The sequence below is a fragment of the Frankliniella occidentalis genome, unplaced genomic scaffold (genome assembly GCF_000697945.3).
Source record: "Frankliniella occidentalis isolate FOCC.00 unplaced genomic scaffold, Focc_3.1 Scaffold93, whole genome shotgun sequence".
NCBI lineage: Eukaryota > Metazoa > Arthropoda > Insecta > Thysanoptera > Thripidae > Frankliniella > Frankliniella occidentalis.
Genome location: NW_026267222.1, coordinates 88,802 through 97,628, shown reverse-complemented (window position 1 = coordinate 97,628; position 8,827 = coordinate 88,802). Strand labels below are relative to the sequence as shown.

Below are 8,827 nucleotides of genomic sequence, written 5' to 3'. Positions count from 1 at the left end.
TGACCTATCTCTAATCAGCATGGTCATATTTGATATTGTCGCAGTAGAATAACAGTGCAAAATTTGGTCCAAATATTACATTCACTCACCATTTGTTCCTGTTTCACTTCAGCTTGAGCATAGGCTGGTGTTCCTGGAGTGGCTGGAAGGCCATTCACAGGAGGAGATGCAGCAGGAGGTTGAACCGCAGGGTAGATATCATTTGAATTAGATGCCTTTGGCCATGGTTTCTGCTCAATGTCTGAAGGCTTGAACTTTTTGACTGGATAATTTAACCTAGAAAAACAAATGATCCTTACAAATACTGTATTTTTAACATGACACTACTATAAATAAAAATGTTCCATTTCTCCACAGAGGGTTGCAGGAGTCTTTTCTACAACCCCCATTCAGGTATCAAAATGAAGTTAATCTTGCGAGGAAAAGATAGCAGTCAGCAAACCTCTCATTGAGCCACTCCTTTAAGCCTCGCTTGCTAGCATTTCACCACCAACACACTCACCACACATCAAGCTGCGAGTAGTCATAAAGGTTGTCCGAGAGCGCCTCGTCCTCATGCATGAGGTGCTCGTACTCCTTGGCCGTGAGCACGGGCCGCTTGAGTGTCAGGGGCTGGTGTTCGGGAGGCCCTGAGGGCGGTTGGGCCGGGGCGGGGCCCGGGGGGCCCGGCGGCGCACTCGGCGGCCCACCCGTCATGCCCGAGTTGTCCACGCTCGACACGGACACGGGGCCCTGGTAGGGCGAGTACACCTGGTTCGAGACGGACGACACGGACTTGGGCCCGTGTGAGTCCAGAGGCGTGTGCGCGGGCGTGCCGGGCCCGGGGGCGGGCGGAGGCGTGGCGGGTACCGACAACTGCCCCGCCACGGAGCTGGCTGAGGGCTGCGGCGACAGCGTGGGCATGGTGGGCTCCGCGGGCGGCACGGACGCCGGCTGCACCGAGTTGGGGTTCGGCAGCGGCGAGGGCGCCGCGGACTGCGGGGACCTCTCGGGCATCGGCGTGGTGTGTCCAGCGCCACAGGGCATCCGGCTGGAAAGGCAGATCAGCATTCACAAATCAGTCCGGGGCTGCAAGGAGACCAAACTGGCCAAAACTTCAAGGGAAGATCATGAGCATGAGAGGGCGAACCAGCTTGTGCATGACTTTAACCAAACGAGAGAATAGTTTAACCTCATCGGGATTGATGTGGTTTGCCTCCAAGGACTAAAACCTTGGCAAGCTGTTCAAAGAGCTTCCCATTACCATAAGTGCATACCACCAAAAAAATGAAAAGACAAATTACATATGTTAGTAAAATGGGGAGCACATGTTAAGGGAGATAGTCTGCCTCATGACGCAGAAGCTTGCTTGTTAACAATGACCATGTGGAAACCTGGGAATACACAACACTTGCAGAAAAATTAAAAGAGGGATGGTACAGAAAGCACACCACATTGACAAAATCCGCATTCAAGACACATACACATCACAGCTATCCTCAGATTTCCACATGCTTAGTTATACAAACATTCTTAAGTCAAGCGCTCATGCAAGGACTATCAAGATGAGGTAGAGTAAAAAAAATATACCTATATTTAGTTTCTCTACCTTGAAAATGTGCCAGGTTTCTTTTAAATTTCTTGGTTTATTTTTCTCTGACAGAAAGTGAACCTAATTTGGGATGATTTCTCTGTTAAATCAGTTAGTGGTCATGCAAGGTATGCAAGGTGGAGCGTTAGACTGAGCAGAGTGTGTGCAGACTGTGCGGTACAAACCTGACAGGCTTGGCAGGCTGAATGTGCCGTGGGGGCGCCCTTTGATGGAATGGAATCAGAGACCTGCTGCCGGGGCCCCCTTTGCCCTCAACTTGTCTACACCTGCAAGGCGGCAAACCACTACTATCAAGTTGCCGCCATAACAGCCTACATTCCAACCATTATCACCATTTGTTCAACTAAGTATACAACAAACCAATCCAACAAAAATGGTGTTGGATACCTTGGTAAAGACACCTTGAATAATAGCAAAAAATTATCCAGTGTAAAATTAACAAAGGATAGAGGTATAAAAAAAAAATGCCTTGTTGTAACATTGGTTGAACAAATGAGGAGCTCACTCCCTCACTACTTGAAACAAAGAGCTGCGCTATTCCCTCAAATCCAACCAAAATATTTCTTGTAACACAAACATTAACTATATTGATATGTGTGACAATGTGCTGCAATTATAGAAAGTTTCACTCAGTGCATTTAACACACATCAAAAAGTGCATGAAACAGAATGACAGAACAAACATTTCGGGGCCACTTAAATTAAATCAGAAGTTTGTCTCAGAAGCACACTGAATTATATTCAGTCACATCAAGAATTCTCGTTCAAGTTTGGTCAAATTTATAGCAAGAGAATAGATCACACAGCAGGTATACACCATATGAACACAATAGCAGCAACAGGAAAATCATAATAATGAGAGACCAAAAACTATAATCCTAAAGTACATGGAAAATAATTGGCAAAAAAGGACATGTTTTAAAAACTAAAGTTTCATGAGTTGAAGTAAAATAATATATTAGCAAGATCTAATAATGCTATACCATGCTCAAATCATTACAGCTGAAAATTGATTTTATAAATGCAATTACAAAGCTCATATTCATATGCAACAGCAAGCTCAAGGAAATTTTAAAGTTTCAATTGCATGCTTTTGCAATATAAAATAAGTAATTTTTGAAAAGTGGATCATGCATACAAAGTATCTACCTTCATGGTTAAAAATAAGAGATCAAAAAGCACTGTCAACAAAGATCTCAGAGTATATGATTTCCTTGTTGTTAAATTAAAAACACAAAGGATGTTCAAACTTGTGCAAGTTTAGTAATGGGTACGTACTTGGAACAGGAGCATGGCAATTTCCTTGTTGGATCAACAAAGTCCCAATGACCTGGTGGCACGTCTGACGGATCAGAGGGTGGTGACAGCATACTTTCTTGCCAGGTAATATCAGCAAGGTTTGGAGGTGAGGGTGGTTCTTGCTTGACCCATGAGGTGGCAGATGATTGCTGCCGTAAACAAGGTGATTCAACTGGTGGAACAGGACCTTAAAAGTAAGACAAAGAAATTATATTACAGAATATAATTTTAAAAAAAGTTGAAGTTAAGGGAAATGAGAATCAATGACATACTTGGCTCTTCAGAAGACAGACCAGCTGCCTTGGGAGGATTCTGTGCAAGGTTGTTGGAGGGTGTATCATCCATGTCAGTCACCAACACGTAACAAGAAGGATACCTCATTTTCACACCACCTGTTGATATATAAATTAAGATATAGATAACAAAATATGGTAGTACAGCAAACAAACAACATAGCAATGGAGCAAGAAACAAAAATTACTTACCCACTATCACCTCAACAGCCTGTGGCGTTGAAGAATCATCACAGTTTGAACTTCTGCTATCTATAGGGTAAAATTGTTTCCAGTCTTCTAAAAGACGAGATGTTCTCTGATCAACAGCCTTAAATGACTGGCCACTCAGAGTGCCCGCCAGACCAAAAGGAGCTAAAATGACTGCAAAGCAAAATTAGGGCAATCAGTATTAAAATTTAGAGAGAAAGAACAAGGGATAAAAATTTAAGTGCATTTCTCTCTTTAAAATGTAGAAGTTGCTACTGCCCAAGAGGTGACCTACCTGGAACACCGGCCTGGGAAGACTGGGCCTGTTGGAGGACTTGCGATGAAAGTGTTCGAACAGGGGGATGCTGTCGCACATCAACACTTGCACACACTGTGCTTTCCCCATGAACAAAGAATGAAAATAGGAAAGAAAGATGTGGACTGAAATTCCAAAGCAAAAATAAAAAATTATGATTAGTGTTCAAATGCCCTGCTTTTCACTTTCTACTTTCATAATGCGAAGTATAAATACCTCTTTCCTTCAACTTCTTCGGTCCCTTCGTAAGGAAGTACAAACCAGCGGCCTAAGCGAATAAGGTCGCGTGAAAGAAGACATCTACAAAGAAAAGCATTTAAATTTAGCGTCTGAACAAATTGTAATACTTCACCAAATAAATAAGAACAGACTGGAAACTCACCTTTCAATTAAATTATGGAGGGCTTTAAATAATAATGATCTGCACTCATACGAGAGACCACTCTCCCAGGACCCCTGCTCGCTCTCTGTAATCAGAACAATCAAAATTTAAGTTAAGAGATTTTCCTCATTTGAAAACATGACAAATAGAAAAGAAATACCGACGGAAAAAACGTCATTTAGTCGCTTAGAAACCCAACACAATTGCTAGAAGTGACTGATTACCTACCCTCCCAACCCCCACACATCCACACCTGTTGGTCAGCATTAAGTGACTTGCCGGCCCCCACACCCCCTGCCGGGCCGAGCGCGACTAGAGCCAAAGATCCTCCAGGCGGCAGAGGGCAAGAGGGTGGCTCGTCCCTCTAGAGCTCGCGCCAGCTACTTGTCCTGCCCACGCGAGCAACTGCGTAGGGCGGCAACAAATTCGTTTAGAGACAGTATTTCCTCTAATGTCCTCCGCTTGGCGCGAGCGTCCTCGTCCTCGTCCTCCCTCCACCCCCGCCCGCCCGCCCGCAGGCGCGATGCCCGCCCGCGCAACACCAGAGCACGGCGGGCGGCCCACCCAGTGGCGTCTTCTGAGAGCGAGGGCTCCTCTCTGAGGTGAGGGGTTGTACAATGAGTATTTCAGTGGAAGGGACTCGTCTCGGGCCCCCAGCTCGTTCCGGCTAAACCTGAGGGGCCCGACGCCGTCACTCTCTGCGACCCCCCCGTCCACCGCCATGCCGCTCACGCTCCTCCTCCTGGTCTTCCCCATCCCCGCGGGTCACCTTCAACCCCCCAAGATCCGGCCACTTATCGCGCGCAAGGCGGCGGCGGCGGTGTCCTTCAATTGTCCACGTTTTGCGCCCATCGATGGCCTGGGGGGAAAAGAGGAAAGGGTGGAAAGGGGGCGGGGGGCATCGAGCGAGGGTGGGTGGGGCTTGCCGTAGGAAGGGAGGTGCCTGTCCAGTAGCCGGGCGCCATGCGCCATCGCGGCTAGAGGGAAAGAGAGCGAGTTGGTGAGGGTTGTGAGGGTGAAGACGAGGGGAGGTGGAGGGCGTCCTCGCGCCGGGCGTGGAGACACCGCACCGCCGCGTGCAAGGACACGGGCATGGGCGGAAGAGTGAGACAGACATACGATAGGAAAGGGTGGGTGGAGTGAGCGAGAGACAGTGTGTGGGAGACGATGGGGGAGGGGGGCGGGTAAGCGCGCGTCACACACAATCGATTCGCGAAAAGGCAAGGCTCCGCTCTGGCAGCGGCACGTCACGCGCGAGAGGGCGCCGCCCGTACCGAGCCGCTCGCTCGCTAACCACACATCCTCTCCCATCGCTCTCGCTCGCTCACCTCCAGCTATTGATTTTTTCTTCACTCCGCGTTGTCTTGTTAAACTTTTTATCCCTCCGAAAGGCGTCGGTGGCGGCGAGAGCAGAAGGGAGATGCCGGAGCAGCGGCAGGGTGGAACAGCCGCGGGAGGGATAGGGGGTGAATGCGTGAGAGAGAAAGACGAGCGCGGGTACCCCCTCCCCTCCCATCCATACTTCACTGACGCACACAACCCTTTCTCCATCCAGCAGCAGCCCCAGCAGCCCCCCCCCCTTTATTCCTCCCGGCCAGCCGAGGCACGATGAAAGGCGCCCGGGCCTGGGAGAGCCGCATCATGTGCACGCAGAGAACGGCGGGGGCGAATAGATTGGGTGTCGATGATGTCTCAAGGCGGTAGATGGGGGTGGATAGGTCCCCTCCCCTCCCTCTCCTTCCCCCCGCGGCGGCCTCGGCCTCTGCCCCACATACCGGGTTAACCCCTCTCTCCCCTCCCCCTTCATGGACGCTACCAATCTCCGGCTCCATAGCGAGGGCGGTGGTGGCGAGCGGCAGGCAGCACATAGCGCCCGCGCCGCCGCCCGCCGCCGCGCAAAGTGGGTTACATCCGAGCTGCCCCCCCAAAATGGAGCAGCGGCGAAATAGGTGCCCCCCCACCCCTTTTGCCCCCTCGGTGCTAGAGCTGGCCGAACAACGAGCCAGCCGCCAACGTGTTGCCCCGGCACGCAGCGCCACCGGCACCACCGGCGCCCGTTGGTATGACCAGGTCGATAAGGCAAAGGAGGGCACCCGCCGCGCGCCGCCGCACCCCGCCCCCGCCACGCCCCCTCCCCGGAGAAAGGGCGGAAGCTGCTGCTGCTACTGGCCAATATGGCTCAGCGCGTGCAAGAGGCGGACCTACCGCGTACTTCCGCGGGGCAAAGGCCCGGGGGGCCCGACCGGGGAAGTGTGCCGGCCGGCTGCAGGCCCTCCCCGCGGTGGACCAACGCGCCGACATTTTGGCAGAGACTCGAACGATACCGTTTTGGCCGAGGAGGGTAAAGGGCTGAGGAAGGGGCGGAGCGTGGCGGGGCGGGGAGGGGCGGGGCAGGTGCCGATCTGGCAAACAACTGTATGTAGCACGTTGCCCTGCAGCGCCTCCCCTCCCCTTTCCCCCCACACGGGGCGCTGCGGGTGCGGGGGTGAGAAACTCGTATGGTGTGGAAGAGAGGGTGCTCTCCACCTCGCCCTGGGCCCGGGCCTGGGCCGCGCAGCCGGCGGCGGGGTGGGGCCGGCGGGGCGGTGTGTTGTATTGATTCCACCCGCTTGGCCACGACACCGCGCGCGCGCCCCGCCGCTCGCCGCGGTGCAGAGGGCGAAGGGAAGGGGACAAGGACGCGAGGACGCGCCAAAACGGAGCTGCGAGCGGCGGAGGCGCCGGGCCCCTCTGGCTCAATTAATAGCCCCCCCCCCCTCTCCCAATCCCCGGCCGCCGAAGGCGCTCGCCCCCTCCCATCCTGGAGTGGTGGAAAGACATCGTGTCACGACGGGGCTCCCCGCACCGGCGCGCGCTCCTCACGCCCGCCGGCTCCCGTTCCGCGCCCATTTCAAACTTGGCGGCGCCGCGGCAGACGTCACCCACCGCGCGGAGTGGAGCGCCGAGCCCCGCCCCCCTCCCCACAGCGGGCTGCGCGAGCTGCGCGGGGCCCGTAGCGCGCATGCGCACGGCGGCCCTTACGGCATTGCCATGCCGACACAACACGGCCGCACTTCGGACGCGGCCGCCCAGAGCAGTGTGCCGGGCCGGGCGGGCGCGGCGTTGCCAGGTCTCCCCCGCCCCGCCGCTCCACCCGCGGCATACCGCACCGTGCTACGCCTTGCCGGCACCGCCCCGCTCCTCCCCTGTCACCGGGAGGACCGCGGAGCGCGGCGGCGGGGGGCGTAGCGGGGCGTAGCGGGGCGTAGCGGGGCGGGCCAAGGATAACAACGGGACGCCTCTTCATAGACGCGGGGCCGCCCGCCGGGCCGCGGCGCGTGGCGCGTGGCGGTCCTGGACACACAATGTGGTCCGGCCTGAGGCACAGCTGGACTCATGGTCCGCTTGTCCAGGGGGTCGGCTCCAGGGACGTCAAGAGTAACTCGGCAGCGGCCGCGGGAACACCCTCGCCCGGGGCCCGTATGCAACCCCCAGCCGGCTGCACCCTTTGCACCGCATTGCAGCACTGCAGCACTGCCGCCGGGGCGGGCCGGGCAGGGCCGGGGTGAACGCCCTCGCGCGCCCAGCGCCGCCGCCGCCGCCGCCGGCTGGTGCCTGGACCCCGCGCCGCCCTGCGCCCCGTTAGAGGAGAGGGGCACTTCTGCTCTGGAGCGCGGCTGGCGCCCCCCCCCCCATTGTGCGGGCGTGCAGCAGGGGTTATCGCCCGGCCGCCGCCGTGGCAGAGAGCCGAGCGCGCCCTCCTGGACCTCGCGTGGGCGCGCAAGGTGCAGGGCAGGTGGGGCGAGCTGTCAGCAGGGTTCAATATCTCTCTCTCTCGCACTCACAGAAACTCTGCTCTGAGCGGCGAGGGGCGAGGCGTCTCTCGCACCTGAACGGGAACGAGACCAAATGGAACGCGGACCACGGATTACACCCTTCTGAACCGGAAAAAAATAAAAATAAAAGACGAGTTCCGCCTCTTCCATGAGAGCGGGCTCGAGCCACACACCGGAAGTGCACGGGGAGTGCTGGGCTGGACTGGTAGGTAGGCAGCCGACCACCAACCCTTTGAGCGGGCCCGCGGCCAGGCGGGATCAGTGAACATGGGGGCATCCGGAGGGACCGCAGCTAAGCCAGCTAAGCCACGCCACGCCACTGCAAGCACAACGGCCGGTGGTGCCGACGGCGGTGGCGGGGTGGGGCGGGGCGCGGCGGGCACTGACCGTCAGCCGCCCGGGCGCGGCCGGCGCGGCGTGGCGGGGGGTGGCGCTCCTTTACGTTAGGTACCGAGCGGCTCGAGCGGGTTCAGCGACCGCGTCTCCTCTCTCGTTGCGCGCCTTGACGGCGACGCCTCTCTCGTGGTGGTGTTGAACGCGGTACTCACCGGTGTTCAGCAGGTCGGGGACCACGAGGCTGGAGAGGTCGGGCTCCTCGCCGTACCAGAAGATCCACAGCTCCTTGGCGGCGTGCAGGGCGAGGGGCGGGTGCACCACGATGGAGGGCGCCACCGGGGGCGGCGGCGCGCCGAGGGGCGCGTCCAGCAGCGCCGAGTCATCGGGCGGCGGAGGGCGGCGGCCCACGCGACGCCACACGCACAGGATGTCCGCGTGCAGGCAGCGCGAGAAGCTCAGCAGCACCGGGTCCAGCACCACCTCGGGCGCGGGCGCGGCGGGCGCCGCCTCCGGCCACACCAACTTACGCCATTTTATGCCGCATAGGTCGGTCTGGAAAGAGAAAAACAAGTTGTTAGGATTCCTATATCTCCAAATGGCAGGTGG

At 56.4% G+C, this 8,827-nt stretch overlaps 1 protein-coding gene across 4 annotated transcripts in view; it reads right to left on the bottom strand.

Annotated features, from left to right (window-relative positions):
• Window positions 1-8,827, bottom strand: part of LOC113214123 (mediator of RNA polymerase II transcription subunit 13) — a 32,648-nt gene that overhangs the window by 16,055 nt on the left and 7,766 nt on the right. For 3 of the 4 annotated variants that reach the window (XM_026433394.2, XM_026433396.2, XM_026433398.2), the window contains exons 2-11: window positions 8,434-8,773; window positions 4,071-4,155; window positions 3,905-3,988; window positions 3,668-3,813; window positions 3,376-3,546; window positions 3,163-3,282; window positions 2,870-3,077; window positions 1,756-1,857; window positions 503-1,030; window positions 90-276 (exon numbers count right to left, since the gene is read on the bottom strand). In XM_026433394.2, the coding sequence (XP_026289179.2) occupies window positions 90-276; window positions 503-1,030; window positions 1,756-1,857; window positions 2,870-3,077; window positions 3,163-3,282; window positions 3,376-3,546; window positions 3,668-3,813; window positions 3,905-3,988; window positions 4,071-4,155; window positions 8,434-8,773 (1,971 nt within the window). The remainder of the gene's footprint in view (window positions 1-89; window positions 277-502; window positions 1,031-1,755; window positions 1,858-2,869; window positions 3,078-3,162; window positions 3,283-3,375; window positions 3,547-3,667; window positions 3,814-3,904; window positions 3,989-4,070; window positions 4,156-8,433; window positions 8,774-8,827) is intronic. The other variant, XM_026433397.2, reaches the window with a different exon arrangement.